The 16,129-nt window shown below is 38.1% G+C and overlaps 1 protein-coding gene across 1 annotated transcript in view; it reads right to left on the bottom strand.

Moving 5' to 3' along the window:
* Positions 1 to 12,989, bottom strand: part of LOC132204004 (homeobox protein Nkx-6.1) — a 56,159-nt gene extending 43,170 nt beyond the window's left edge. Inside the window, exons 1-3 of the mRNA XM_059632206.1 lie at positions 12,765 to 12,989; positions 10,581 to 11,052; positions 2,266 to 2,561 (exon numbers count right to left, since the gene is read on the bottom strand). Of these exons, the coding sequence (XP_059488189.1) occupies positions 2,266 to 2,561; positions 10,581 to 11,046 (762 nt within the window). The 5' untranslated portion in view covers positions 11,047 to 11,052; positions 12,765 to 12,989. The remainder of the gene's footprint in view (positions 1 to 2,265; positions 2,562 to 10,580; positions 11,053 to 12,764) is intronic.
* Between the last annotated feature and the right edge of the window lie 3,140 nt (positions 12,990 to 16,129).

Genomic DNA, 16,129 nt, shown 5'->3' with positions numbered 1-16,129 from the left:
TGACTGCACGGAGAGCGCGCGAGGTGATTAACGATAATTGCTTATTATTATAATTGAGCAACGCGCGCTCTCTTCTGCAACGTTGGCGACGGTGGGAATTTATGCGCCAGATGATGATAGCAATAATTGAGCGCGCTTGCCGTGAATTTATTTTACGCGATGAAATTTTAATCAAGCGGCTAAGCGCTTTGCATGCAGTTCTATATAATTTGAATCCTACTCTCATCGTCACGTTAGAATTCAATATGAAAACAATGAAAAGAGTGAGCGGCTGCAAAAATTTTGTGAGACAATTAAAAAAATCTTTAATAGTCAAAAGGCTTCCAAAGAAGGAAATATAATAATATGAAGCGTTTTTATGAGAATAAAAATTCTGCGAATACCATGAGTTCTTTTTTCAACTTTTGCAAAAGCGGGGATTTTTAATTTGTGCCGTAAAGCAGGAGCTTCTCCGAAAGATGCTTCGTAATTAACGAGAGCGGAGGGAAAAATGAATGCGCGTCGCTCTTATCCTTTCCAAGGGGCAATTAAAAGAGCAGGCGACAACAATGGCATAATGAGAAGACGAAGCGGAGAGTCTGCCCACCGAGGAGCAGCTCGGCGCATTGTTTGCTAATCGAAACACGCCTCAAAGGCGAGAAAGCGCGCGCAGGGCGAACTTTGAATAAATATAGCCTCAAAACCCTCCTTGCCATTGTGTTCGCTGCAGGTTCTATGTTGGTGCTGGAAATTAACCTATCGACACCGCCACTTCCAAAGTCAATCTGTTTGAAGACCAATTTCGTCGTTTGGTTATTTGGGTGGCCAAAAACAAACACGTAGACGCGAGTGAGAAAGAAAGGGCGCGCTATCCTATGACGGTGCCAAAAAGTAGATTGAAAAGCGCCAGGCAGCGATTGGCATCACGCGAAGATGACTCGCGGCGCAAAAAAAAAAAAAAAAAAAAAAATAACAAGTCCCGCAATCGCGCACCAGGTTTCATCCTTTCCTCTGAATGAGATGTCTTTGACAGAGAGCTCATTTATAAATAACTCTTTGGGTGTGCGGCTGCTCTGAAACTTTATGTATGCGAAGACCCGCGCGCGCCCACACCACAGGAGGACAGACACATCATATATATGCGGGCCAAGACCAAAATGCAAGATAAATGAGCGAGAAAATAGGTACACGAAAGGGTACATCCGTATTTCACTCCTGCGGGCAAAACCACTTAATATATTTCACTCTCCAAATAAATCCCATGGTGTAAAAAAAAATATGACAAATAATATAAAATCCCAAGAAATAAATAATTCAAGCCTTAAAATTTTTTAATTCATTCGTATTTGTATCAGTTATCAAGAAATTAACTGATAGGAATTTTTGCTCATTATTGGTAGTGGTTTTAAAAAAAGGAAAAATATTTTTTCGTTTCAAATTAAAATAAAAGCTATTGAATCCAATTTCATTTCTAAAAACTGTATACTTGGCGAAATTCACTTTGCAAAAGTGTCAAAAGCTATAGCCATCAATGCGAATGGTAATGTTAAGCTTATCGTCCGCCCATACCTCTCTATTTACATGCTTTCCACAACGATTCCGAGTTGATTTATAGACATGCGGCATAATGCAGTGTGGGGCTGATGGGTCGTAAGTCCGTTTTATTGGGCTCGAAGATCAGAGAGGTTCGGCGCGGCGGCGATGACAAAAAAGGCCATCTCGCAATAAACGAAAAGTAAGAGGAGCAATCTGCGCGCGAGACACCTGCATTCCTGCCTCTCTTCTGTTAAACGCTGTCAAGCCCACTTAAATAATGGGCGCGGCACCCAATCGCTCATATTCCAACACCTCTTCAATTCAATGAGCTGCGCGCATTTACGAGCGCAAATTGACTGCGAGCCTAAATGGCTTGTGGCAGGCGTTGATTGAAAATTTATTATTCGCGCGCTCGCTGGTCCAGCACACTCGCTCTCCACGACTCTCGCATCCCCAGCCATGGGCGCGCGCGATGCCAATCTCGAAATTCAATTAATGAAAACTGACCAAAGAGCCGCCCCAGCAAAGTTTGACTGATGGTTTCGCAGGTGCGCTAGCGTCAAATATCTGATTTTGCACGCCGTGTAATTCCCCCCCCCCCTCAAAGTGCCAAAACCTTTAAATAATTAATTACGAATAAAAACTAATGGTGTTACATTTTCAATCATTTATAACCAAATAGTTTTTACGATAATTTTTTTAAAAATCTGATTAATGCGGAAAAAAATAGTAACAAAAATTGTGTCCTACCTGCGTTTCCGTGACGTTGAGAAGTTTGGCCATTTCAGCTCTCTCGCTGGAGCTCAAGTACTTTTTGATCTCAAACTGCTTCTCCAACTCAAAGATCTGTCTGCCAGTAAAGGTGGTGCGCGCCTTCTTTTTCTTAGCGCCCGGACCCCCAGAGCCGCTGTCCTCGCTGGCACTGCCACCATCCTCACTGTGGACCCCGTCAGGGGTTTTTGCAGGCGCCGGTGGCTGTGGGGGCGGCGGGGCTGCTCCATTCAAAGTGACCGCCGCCTCTTTTTTGCGCTTTTTGCTGGGAACGTCTGCAAGAAAAACACAGAAAAATACGTAATATATCATTGCTTATTTCTAATTTTTTTAAAAAATGGTAAAATTCATTTTTTTTCCTTAAAAATTTCAATCCTATAATTCTATTTATTTGTTTCAATAATACTGATATAAATTATTTTATTAGCTTCTCTTGAGCACATAATTTATGTAAAAGTTCAAAGTAATGCATAAAAGTTAGCTTGACCTCTTCCGTCGTCACATAACGGATTGGATTTGCATAATTACTTGAAAATGGAATATTAAATGTTGCGTTTGTGGCTCATACGCGAGAGCCAATTAAAACTAGAATTAGCACTCAATCCTCGCCGGCATTTCACGGCGTTATCGCCAAAGCTCTCTGTGGCTTGAGCTTTTAAATCAGTTGCCCACGCAGAAATCAAGTTGGTCTTCTTTGAAATAATGATACATAATATTATTTAAATAAGGTGCTCGCATATAAAAAGTGGCAGCGAGAGAGATTACCAAGGGGGAAACACTTCATGAGCCCAAGAGCGAGCATACTGCTGGGTGTATTCTCTCGCCAGGTTGTGGTTCAGCTCGTTAACGCTCATAAAAGCTGTCTTAAGTGGTCTCAATAAAAAATACACGTTTATAATTTCACTAATGGATTATATGCCCGCGGGCTTCAACTTGAGATTATAGTTACTATTATTATTATTTTTGTAACTCAATCCGGCGGCAATGGTTGCTCTGCCTGTTTAAATCGAGATTTTTCTTTCGCGCAACGGTAAAGTCTTTAAATTTTATATTCCGTAAACCATTTTAGAAAGGTGATTTTGCCAAAGAGACGAGCGCCATCTGAAATTTTAATGTCCTTTTTAAATTTCTCAAAGCTCCAGTGTCTCTTGAATAGCGTCGTCCCGCATTCGACTTAAGTTGACTTTTTAATGAATTGAAAAAAGACGGAGGGTGGGCACTAACGAGGAATTAACGCGGCGCCTCAAGGATTCGAGCGTCTCTATGGTAACCCGGTGCGGTCTCGCGCGCGCAGAAGCATTTCTTTGCCCCTTATTAGAAGCACGTGACTGGTAAACAAGCGGCTTCCGGGCCCTTTAACCCTTTGATAATTCAATATTGGAGCAGCGAGTATCACACAGAGCGGCGGCTTCTTGTTTTATATATTGGATACACAGCAGCAGTCATTCAGCGGCAAATACATAATATACCTGCTGCCTTTCCCAGAGAGACCACCAAAAAGTAAAAGAGTTGGAGAGCGAAGGAGCAAGTCAGAGGGATCAAAATGCTATATATAAAAATATATGCCAGAATACTTGAGCTCCAAGTTTCGGTTTAGCTGCAAAGGAAGCAGCAAATTGTTGGCGTTTGATATTCGATTACAGAGAGGGGAATATTTTCATTAAACGAAACTGAATTTTTTTTAAAGAAAAAGCACAAAAACTATATTATTTCCTAAAAGTGCATTAGATTTATGATGTTATGTCAAATAATGATTGTAAATTTTGCACCTTTAAATTGGTAGGATAATAAGCTTTTTATTATGAATTGCATTGAAAAGTAAAATTGAATTTATTCAAAGTCTTATTGGGTGGCAGAGAGAGTTTTGCATATAAGACGCTCTCGGCTGCTGGTACGCTAATGAGGCAGCAAAATAACAAGCGTGAGATCGGATAACTCTTGCCGAGTCATTTTTCACCGTAATGCTAGCTCCCATGTAAATGAATACAAATTAACTTCAAATACGAAGAGCAAACATTTTAAGACCAAGCCTCTCTCTCTGCAACTTTGTGAAGGGGAATCTCCTCTAAGTAGTGCGAGCGAAGCGTTTAATCTCAAGACGTTATGCAACTTTCTTGCAAATATGCAATGAAAAGAAATTATTTTTTATAAATAGCAATGGTTCATTCAATGTATATTAATTTTAGTTATTTTATCCAAATTATCCGCACTGGCGTTGACAGGAACAATGAATTAAACGGTTCTAAAGAGCGTCTGCGCGTTTCCAGACAGCCGCATGACGAATTCGCAATAAAGCGAATTGCCTGTGAGCCTCGAAAGCGCATTATTATTAAATTGTGCCATCAATTGTGACAGCGCCACTTGCGCCGCCGTTTATTGTTTGCTATATAGAGAATGAGTGCGTGTGTGTGTGTGTGTGTTTTTTGATGTGTCCCCCCCTAATCGCAGAGTTGCCATTAGAAACACGACCCACAGTGACAAAAGTAGTGTACGCGCAATGGCATGGGGGTTGCCTTGGTTACTGGGGCTGATGGATGCTGGCTGGTTTTGTGATGTATCTCGAGGATCAAACACATCCATCATTGCCAGCCGGCAGCGCCATGCCTGAGATATTCGTCCCATTTCGTCTTGGCGGCCCCTACAAGTGGCAAAATTTGAGCCTCTCATCCCCTCTAATCTGGCTGCTGCGCGCTGAGAGGGAAAACTTACTGACACGGCTCCGTATCCTCTTTGAATTACGCGCAAAAAGCCGTTGTTTGCATTTTGTCCGACTTTAAGTGCAAAACTTTCAAATCAATAATAATTCCATCAAAATGGAATGAAATCAAATAAAATCATTTTTAAATAAAAAAAACCTTCAAATTATTATTAATTATGTAAAATTGGAAAAAATAAATTCATTTAAAGGGCCTGAATTTAATTTTAAAAATTAACAAAAATTAATAAATTTAAATTGGTGGATATTTTTTCTCAATAAGACCAGCACATTTTTTATGGCCATATGTGTGGATGAGAAATATCTCTGTTTTATTACCTTGTAACCTAATTCGCCGGTCATACAAGACAGTAAGCAAGGCTCTTAACTCGTCGAGGAAATGCCAAGCCAATGACTTCGCCGCCGCGCAGAAGAAATAACGCACGCCACGTCTGCTCAATTATTCAGCAGATTGAGCCTCGTTTATGTGATAGAGTGTATCAAAGTTGACGTCATTGGTTCGGCGAATGCCTCTCCGTGTTAATAAGAGAGGTTGGTGCTACATTTGTCTGTTTATTATGCAGCGACGGACGTGTACATATACGCACATAATACATTACGTACTGCGCGATATAGTTTCTCTCACTAGTCGCGGTAGCTGCAATTTCGTGAGTAATGGCCTCGCGTGACCAACTCTCTGATTGCTCACTTCAATTTTGTCTTCATTGCACCTCCCATGAATTATTAAATTGCCCTTTGGTGCGCACAAAAGAAGCAAAGACCAAATTCACGCTACATTCCCTAATTAATTTTTTATTGCAGATTTAAACTATAGTCCGTGATGTCTATCAGACCTTTATACAAAAAGTGGCGTGTGGAGGCTTAAGAATTTATATATTTCATAGTACACAGTTTTTTTTTTACTATTAAGGCAATTCAGGAATGATATCACATTGCAAGCCATCTATATTTATTGATCTATCAGAGGCAATCATTATTATATACGTATATGCATAAAAAAATAGGTTCAAATGTAGAAATCAAAATTTAATAATTTTTTAATAAAGTAATATAATTTTTTAAGAAAAAATTATTAGGTATTTTTAAATGTTTTACATTATACTGCTCGTATTTGCATGAAATTTTATTACATCTAAATAAAAATAATTATAAATGAGTTTTTTTGGTTTTCTAGCTTTTTATTAATTATCTTTCAAGTTTATACATTAAAAATTAATGCAATACTTTATATATTTTTGTTAAATTCATGTACAACTTTCTATTCAATTTGAATTTGATTTGGTAATCAATCAACAAAACACAAATCTTTTGAGAATAACTCCTAGCTTTCTTGAGCTAAATGGTTCTATTCGCATCTGTCAGCAGCTCAACTTAACTTAATTTCACATCAGTTTAACTTATTGAGGCGTGAATTGCTTTTAAAATGATCAGGAGATTTTGAAGACTCGGCCCGCTTACACATGGATTCTCTTTAGCGAATAGGTTCGTTCGCGAGTCAGTTAGTTAGTCACTCAGCGAGGCAGGCAGGGAATTTGGACCTCGCCCAAATCTTTCTCTCGCCGGTTTTATTTATCTGCCTATGAATGGATCTGGCTCTTACAATAGAGAGAAAGAAAGAGCACTGCTGACGGGCGAGGAGCGAGAGCGAGCGAGAAAAAGAGACAGATCTTTAACCGCGTTTCTTGGCACCACCGGCGTTGATAATTGAAGACACACCAATAACTCAATTACCACTCGGACAAACGGCCGGAGAGCAATTAATTTCGACCGCGTTAACCAAAACGACAAATCATATTTAGCCGCGAATTAAGTTCTTAAGCACGCTTCAGCGATTATGCAAGATTTATTTACTTCAACACAACGTTTGAATGTCAAAGGTGTGTGCAAAGTCGCGCGGGTTTTGCGTGCGATATATTGACGCGGCGGCGAAAGCTGCAGGGGAGGTTATGTGTTGTATATTTGACGGCAATCAGCCGCCGCGGCACGATAGTCATCTGCAATTCAATTAAAGTCTTTGTCTGCCACACTAGCTAGTCGCAACTCCACTCTGCATACACAAAATAACAACTTTGTTATTCCCAGAGCCCTTCAGCGAGCGAACTGTGTTGCATGCAATCCAATACATCAGTTCGGTTCACAGCCGCGCAGCAACAAAGCCATGCCAACTTGCGGCCGCGCGCATTACTCTAGTTGGCCTGCGCTGCATTTCATTATATAAATTTTATTTATTTTAGCGCTGGCCGGCCGGGTTGTTAGCGGCAGCAACGCGTCGTGAAATTGTACTCGCCGCGCGCATACACAGCTCTTTAGCGTAATTGAGATCTTGTCGTCAGATTTCGACTTCACGCCGAGGCAATAAGACCAAGGAATTCTCTCTAAGTAAGATTCGTGTTGAGATTTCAAAGCGCACGGAGCAGTGTCCGCGAGAATGAACAAGCTACTGTTCTTAATTAACCAATTAAGGGAATTTGCAAAAATGGGAAAGGCAAATAGAATCGAGATCTGACGTCTGTGAGGAGAAACTTGTGGGAATTGATTGATTTCAGATTGAGAGAAGTCTGACCAACATTGTCTTATTTTAATGCAGGTCTTTAAGAATTCCAAGTTTCTTAGTCATGATTCAAGATATTGATTGGAAACAAAGAGACAAGTAAAATGTTTACTTCCTCATCATTTTTTAAACTTTTAATTTTAATTCCCACACGCATCTTTTCAGTTATTTTTTTCATTTGATGAAAATACCAGAAAATCTCTTATTTGCGGGCCGTTTATTAAAGGGTTGACAAAATAAAAGGAACAGAATAAACGTAACAATTACGTTAAATGAAAAAAAAGGGTCTTTGACAAAACCTTTGGCATATACAAATTTACAATAAAAAGTAAATTATATACTACATTTAACTATTTTTCTTTTGTTGTTGTTGTATTAATACTTTCATTCCTCAAATTTCTGTTTAATTCTTAAAAATAAAACTACGCTCTACAAATTCATAAAGCGTGTAATCAAAAGCCTATTAAGTGCCAAACCAGATTACAACAGAGTGTTTTTGTGCCAATTGTTTCCCGCATGTCACTTTTCGCTGAAACATCTTTTTGTCTCTATTTTCCCTAAGAAAAAGAATCGCGAACAATGCAGATTAAGTGGGACGTGGTGAGAGTGACTCCTTCAAATGCGATTGGAGAGTGAGGCCGACAAACGGATTAGAGGCAAAAAAGAAGGAAATGAACACCGAGTGAGCACCGACAACGGCGGTGGCAAACATGCTCGACGTTGCAATTCATGCTAGATGCGCGAATTGCGACGCAGCAGCTGCATTATTTTCACACACACAAATAATATACAACAGCAGCATTTCAAACTCGCGACACAAATGAATGCATGCGGTTGTTCTCCGTGTGAGAAACTGCTGAATTCTGCTTTTTATAATGTGCAGTGAACATAAAATAGCTAGCAAGTGTTAAAGATAAAAAATAGAAACCACGTCGCTTGTTTTCTTTTTAATTTCATATTTTAACATTCAGATTAATAATCTAGGAAAATGTGTTGATTTGACTGGATTGGACAATTAAACAAGAAAAAATTGCTGAAAATTATCTAAAAAAAATTATATAAAAACTATGGTAGAAATTCCTATGATATGCTGGGGTATCAACATGTGTGTTTGTTTTGAAGTAAAACTATGAGCTCTTAATTAAAAAATGATCACCTTATCAATTTTTATAAAAATAGTACGTCAAAAAGATAAAAAAAAAAAACGTTTCCAAATCGCTCAGCTCATGTTTATGAGAGGGAGGGGAATGAGTTCAGAGGCGCTGAACACGTTTATGGACCGTAATGAATCATATTTGTGTAAATAATAAATGCCACGGTCCTGCATTTTTACCCATTAAGAACGCAACCTCTGTATGCGTTGAAACGCGGGTCAGAAAAACGCCCACCAGCAGAGTCAACTTCCTCAGATTAAATATTTACAAACCAATTTAGAGAATCGTTGCAAAGGCAGTGGGAAATTTTTAAATGCCTTTCAGTGTAACACGGCAGCGTTTTATTTTCCAAAGCTCAACTGCGGATGCCGCGCGATATACCAAAGGCAAAAAACTGCTTTTATTAATGAAATCAAGAGAAAGGCGTTGATTTTTGTTGTCCGTGTAAAACTTCGTGGGTGGGAGAGAGCTTGTTTCCCCGGGTAATTACGCGCAATATATTTTAATTGCATCGTGACGCATTTAGATTTAAGTTAATTAGGTTCACCGCAAGCATTTTCGGATCGGTAAGAATTATTTTTTGCAAGATAACCCATATATAAATAAAAAGCTTATTTTTTCTAATTGAAAGAAAATGGAACATAATTTTAATTATTACTGTGACAAGTGCTGAACAACAGGAAGTTAGTTTTAATTTTTCCCTCCGATCATCGTTATTTTTTAATTCAAATGTGCCACTTGACTAAATAAAACGGGCGATTGTGCGTATGCATGCACAATTCGCTTTACACAAATGAAGTTTCCTCCTGCGACAAAAAGGTGCGTGTGCGTGCGATTTTCATTCACTAGCGACTTTGTTAAAAGCATCGAATCAGCTCATTGAGCGGATATCACCCAGCTAAAAACGTTCATTTAATAGGAATGCGCGAGACGCGTTGCGAGCCGATATCAAATTGCACGCAGGATATGAAAAGTGCAAAACCGCCTCTTCCCATATCCAGCGGCAATATATAAACTCTTGTTATTCCCTCTCAATTTATTCTACGTGCAAAAATTTATCCTCTCACATGAACATTTTCAAAAGACTAAAAGAGCCGTTCAATTTTACAAGATCAAAAGTTTCCATGTGCGAAATATAAAATATCACATTCACTCGAGCGTGAGGCAAAAAATTTCCTTGGATTCGAACAGCTTTTTAAATTATTGCGTGAGCGCTCTGCGCCTTTTTATTTCAAATTCCAACTCTTTTTACGATTGCAGACGCCTGGCATATCGTGCGAGAGTAATATTCACGAGAGAGTATTATTCATAAACGGTCTTACACATTTCTTGCAATTTAAATACTTTTCAAGCCTGCAGCTAATTTTATCAAAGCAAGTCTAATTGGTCGCTTTAACAGATTCAATGGGCTGTTTTTAAGCACGTGAAAATTTTTAAGGTGACGTATTTCAAGTATAAGTGTACTTTTATAATCTAGAAATTATAATAAAATTTTTACAACACATAGCATAAATTTGTTTTGGCATTATTGTCCGCACTCATTCATTATTCTTGGATTCTGATAATAAAAAAACAATTAAGAATTCTAAAGGGTTTCAGTTCTAAAATTCTGCAGTTATGTTCCCTTGGATTTATCATAATTTTATGACTTATTGTAAATCACTTTTGCAAGCAGCCTTTTTTACAAATAAAAGTATTAATTAGTTTATGAAAACGATGTTTTTGATTAATTGTACAATATTATTATTGATTTAAGACAAAATAAAATTAATTTAGAGTATTTTCTTTTCAAAAATATAAAATATCGAATTAAAGAAAAAAAAATATATTCCATGATTAAATAACCTGCAAATTTATAGTAAGAAAATCTTACCTTTTGTTGGGATGGCACTACTTTTTGTGTCGAATCTGTGGATGCCGTTGAGAACGGGTGGTTCGCGGAAGGCCTTGACGGGGCTGGGTGGACCATTCTTGGAAGTGGCCTCTCTGGGTTTGGTGGTCAGATTCAGTGGCTGCTCGTCGGAGGCCAAGTCAACCGCCTTGCCCAAAATGTTGTCTATGAAATGGGGCGTGGGGCGTTTGGGCGGCCGTGCGTAGACATGCGGATGCCACCACGAGGGGCAATTGTTGGGGGCGCTGGTCACGCTGACTGTGGTGGACAGCGAGACGGTCGTGTGGGGCGAAGGCGACGAAGACGTTTCACTGGGGGGCTGAAGAGGCGAGTCTTCGGCGCAGCCCTCGGGACTGTGGGGCGAGGTGCGATTGGGACTGGGCACGACCAGGGGCAAGCGGTGGTCCACAAGTTGTGACGACTGCTGCATGGCCGAGGAGTCCATCATCAAAGTCTGCAAAGTGAAGAGAAGAGCGGATTTGATTCAGATTGAAATTAATTAAAAATTAATAAAAATTATTACAACACATACTCTGGACAATACTAATTGGGACATTTCTGAAAAACATTTTTTGGGTGTAATAATTCAGAAAGATTAATTTTAATTTTTTTTGTTCTAGTAACAATGAAGTGCACATTGCCCATTTCTCAAAACAAAGAATTAAACAGAACATTTATGTGAACAAAAACTTGTCAACCAAGGCTCACTTCGACAGATGAGCTCTTTTTATAATCTTTTCGCTTTGGCGGTTTTGCTCTTACACCCCAACCAAAGATTCGCCCCGCCCCTTTCCTATCCTTTACTGTGGCGACCTGAGCACCAAAGTTCTTGCAAAATTCTTTGTAGTGGTAGTGCCGTTTTGGGGAACAATTTCTTTTTTAAGTAAATTCTTTTCCAAGAATTAAATGTGAACAAATTAACGTAACACTGTGGACAAATAAACAACAAAAATTATGGTTTTAAATGTGATTTCAAATTTTGAATTACATTTTAATATCAAAATATGTTAAATGCAAATTCTAAAACAAGTTATTTGCTTTCTGCAAAGAAAGAAACTAATACTTTTATTGAACCACTTATCTTGTAAATTTAGCCATATCTAATAACTGCGCACTATTATCATCAGCAATTAATGTTCATTCGGTTTATAAACAGAGAAAATTTATAGTTCTAGAGCTTTTGTAATATTTTTACTACCAAAAACATAATAATTGTAATCTACCAATGAACAAAAGGAATAACTTATAAATCATTATTCATTATTTTCATAACAAAAATTCAATTTGTAAATAATTTAAAAACTTATATTGAGAGAAACATTCACAATGAATAATGCACAGTCATTCCGTTCTAGCCCGCATGCATTCATGGTAATTAATTAGACTAGTGCCGTTTGGAAACGTTCAATAAAATTAATGTACGCTGGTTGATGTTTTCACAGCATACAAAATCAGTTTCTGGCAGGGAGACTTACAAAGCAAAGATAGAACATTTTTTTATCCAACAACTTTAACATTTTCAACCAAACATCGTTCTGTGGAATATGATGATTCAATCAATTACCAGAGAATTAATTATAGACAAATGACAGTTTGCATGTCGTGGATAATTTTTGCAATCGAAATCAAATGAGTCTCGATGAAAAAAATATTTAAGAAACAAAAATCATCTAATGGGAGAAAAAATTATTGTTGAAAGTAGAATTTAAATTAAATTTATATCTTGTTAAATCCAAATTAAAATATTAGTAAGTCTACAGATCAATTAATATAAAGGATAACAGTTTGTGAAAATTTAAAAAAATTTATTTTTTATTAGTTATCATTTTTTTTACAAAATTTGTCATAGAATTATTTATTTAGTTACAACATTATATAATTTTAAAAAAAATGTGTAATTTCAATGATATTATTTGGAAAGAATGTAAAGTATCACACGAAAGTGTGATATTAAATAAAAACCTAAGAATAATTAGAACAATACAATGCAAACAAATTTTTAAAGCAATTACTTTCTATTGAAAAAGTGACAATTCATGGACTAAAATAAGTCACCAAGATTGCAATAGACACATTATTTTTAAATGACAGTAATTTTTATGTAATTTATCTACTAGATAAAAATAAATTGAAAAAATGCAACAATAACAAACGCATTATAATTACCTAGAGCCAAGCAAACATGAAAATGCCAAGCCGGCAATTCGCACAGTCGCAGCCGAAAACGCCTGAAGCTGATGAATTCCAAGCTTGAATGTTTTGAAACGAGAGTTTTGCGTGGTGTGTGTGTGTGGAGTGCACGTGCGAGCGAGCGAAGCGGAGACGCGTCGGAGGTGATTCCGCTCAGCTCGCGGGTCCGACACTGACTGCGCCTCTCTCGGCAGCCAGCTATTAGTTGATAGGCGCGCTTTGTGATGCTGGCGCGCCGGGCGGCGCAGTCTCCTCCCAGGCTGATTGCCCAATTATCGGCCACACTCATTTGCCAGCCCCTGAAACCGGCTGTGCCGCGTCGCCGAGTTACATCTGAATGTGTGTGAGTGTATTTTTGCCATTTGATGCAGCTCGCCCTGCAAACCGCGGCAGGAAATTTAATTCACCCGGTCCGGCCAAATCTTTCTTTGATCGCTTTTTGCCGATATATTTGCAAGACGATTTAGTTGGTTCCCGAATTAGAGTTCTGCACGATGCAGATTAATATTTTTTGCAAAACTATTTGCAATAATCTGTGTCACTTTTGCAATGACGATAAAGATTCCAATTTTTTGAAAAAAAAAATTGGATAAAAAAATTCTTTCAAGTAATTAATATTTTTTAAGCCCAGTTTAACTTAAGCTTAGAATTTTGATGATTACAATTGGAGTAATTATTGTTTTAGAAAAAAAAATACTTAAATTATCTTCAGTTAATAACTTAAGCCGTGTTTACGTGCCCCTTTCTAACTTGATTAATTAGGGGAGGAAATATCTTTATAATTATGGAATATAATACAAAAATAAAACTGCCAATTTGTGAAAAATCGATGAAATACACCGTAGATTTAGCTACATTATCTTTCAATCAATTAGAGTTTTTCCCTTCCCCTTCAAAAATTAACAAATTAAAAAATTATCAATTGTTTATCAATTGGATTAATGAGCCCTCCAAAAATCTTCTCAGGGAGATAAAAGTAAAATTAATTATTAAAAAAAAAATAATAAAATTGAAATCTATATTACTTTTTGAAAATCACAAATCATTCCTTCTCAGATCTCTAGCCTTTTTAACTGCGGCGCTGTGTTGGCGCTGGCTGAAACGCTCGCTGAATTAACATCAGGGGAGAAAAGCTCTCAACACATTTAAACTGCACTCAAACGCTTCTGGGGGCTCGTTTAGAAGATCAATGATCCTCCCCCTCATCCGCCAACAACTACTGCGATGATGAGCAAAAGTAACGTGTGCGCCGCCGCCGTTTCTGCTATTTGCGTTACGCCTCATTTATTGCGAGAGCGGCACGGATTTTATCACATTATCCTCGTCTAATGTGTTTAATTCCAGCACAGGCCAAATGATTACATACTTTCGACGCAATTCGCGCCGCTATTGCGCCGCTCTCCGCTCGCCTGGTAGACCCATGTTTTATGCGATGGTCTTTAGGGAGATCGTCCTGAGGTCCATTTAGCCCCTGAATCAAATAAAATTGCTCTTGGCAACAACCCCGTCCGCCAGAACGACGCAAACCCGTGCGCAGAGAAGAAAGAATAAGTCATGCAATTCACTTTTATACAAAACAGACAAATGGAACAAAATTTTGTGCGATTCCCTGGATAAAATTTGAGTCTATTATTCTTTTTTTATTAACTATAGAATCAAAAATGTCATCCGTGAATAAATTAAATCAAACAATTAGAACCCAATAAAGTCAATTTAGTAAATAAATTAACTTAATGTAATTGTTTCAATTTTATCGCCTGAAATAAAAATTCCTTACACCATTATAGAGATGAAGGTGCAATTAAAATAAAATAATTATAAATTAAATAATTTGATTTAAAGTTAATTTTGTAAAAAGATATTTATTAAAAACATATACCACTACCAGAAAAAAATTAAACAAAAAAATCTGCTATGTGTGACTGTTTAGGGAGCGCGTCGTTTGTTAGTGCCAAAAGTGCATGTGTGTGCTATACTTGACTGGGGGCGGTTGAAGAAATAATAAAATGAGCAAAGCCAAAGGAGACACGCAAGTTGAAGCCAGCAGGTTTGTGTTTCAGAGCAGGCTAATGAGCTTTTTAAAAAGGGCCATTAACATTTCACAGGAGGGAAGAGAGCGCGCAGTACACACTAGGGGCGGCACATCTCAAAGTGCACAGTACCTAGGGGTCTGTCAAAAGTTTCACATCGTTCTTATACACTCATCCGAGCTGTCAGACCTTCTTCTATCTTTTATACACACCAGCTGGTGCAGACTTCTTCGCCAACCGACTATGCCCAGAAATACGGCCCAACAGAATTACGAGCCGCAGAACAGAGCGGCTCTTCCTGTGTTAAATATCTGTTAAACAGAATCAGGCGCAAAATCATTTTTTTCTTTTGAAGTATAACATCCTGCAGAACAGAGATTTCTCCCGGGACAAACTAAATACGAATATCTCACAAAAAATTAAAAAAAAAATAGCAACCTAGAAGCATTTAATTCATTTGCAAAATAAAAAACGCGTCGCACATTTCAGCTGCAGGGCTCGGCGACAAACAGGCGCGCAGAGCGGGCGTTAAATTGCCGCATGTTTTTGCACCCTCTTTGGCAAAAGTGGCATTAAAACAAATAAATAGCATCCGACCCGCCTATACCGTGTACACCGAGCTGCGTCACAGAGTTAATTCAGCGGCCACTTAAACCTTTTCGCGCGCTAAAGCTGCCGCTGTTGATGCTAAAATGAGATCATCACGCTATCCGAGCTTCAGCACAATAAATTAAACAACTCGTGATGTATGAAGCGGCGCTCGTCGTCTGCTGCTTGAATAAAATCTACTATGTCATTTGCAACAAAATGCCTGTGTGACAAAAACAAATGATTTTGATTGATGAGGCCAATGGTGAAAACTGAAAAAGGGTAAACGATAAATATTAATCAGTTTAACATTTGTCAAACCCAATCTAAGTAAGAGCTTAAAACAGTTGTATTTTTTACGAATTTTTATTTTATTCCTACTTTTTTAAATCAAATTATTTTAATGATACTATTTTTACATACTTGTATACAATTATTTTATAAGAAAATCTGACGCCAAACTTATCTTGCTGTACGCGTAATTTTGTTACGTCTAGCCAAAGTGCATCTCTCTTTTGGGGTGGGTTGTTGCTGCTTTCGGTGCCAAGTGGAGATAAATGCCGGCAAGTGTGTTTTTAACGACTGCTTTGCGCCCGCAATAATACGAGGAATTTTTTAAACGCCTGCCGCTGCTTCTGCCGCTCTGCGAGATCAGCGGCCATAATTAGGAGTGTCACAATCACAGCCTGGTGGTTTTACTCAAAGCGCCGAGGTTAGACAACT

The sequence above is a fragment of the Neocloeon triangulifer genome, unplaced genomic scaffold (assembly GCF_031216515.1).
Source record: "Neocloeon triangulifer isolate White Clay Creek 2 clone unplaced genomic scaffold, ASM3121651v1 ptg000020l, whole genome shotgun sequence".
In the NCBI taxonomy this organism is placed as follows: domain Eukaryota; kingdom Metazoa; phylum Arthropoda; class Insecta; order Ephemeroptera; family Baetidae; genus Neocloeon; species Neocloeon triangulifer.
This window is presented reverse-complemented; position numbering and strand designations above follow the sequence as displayed.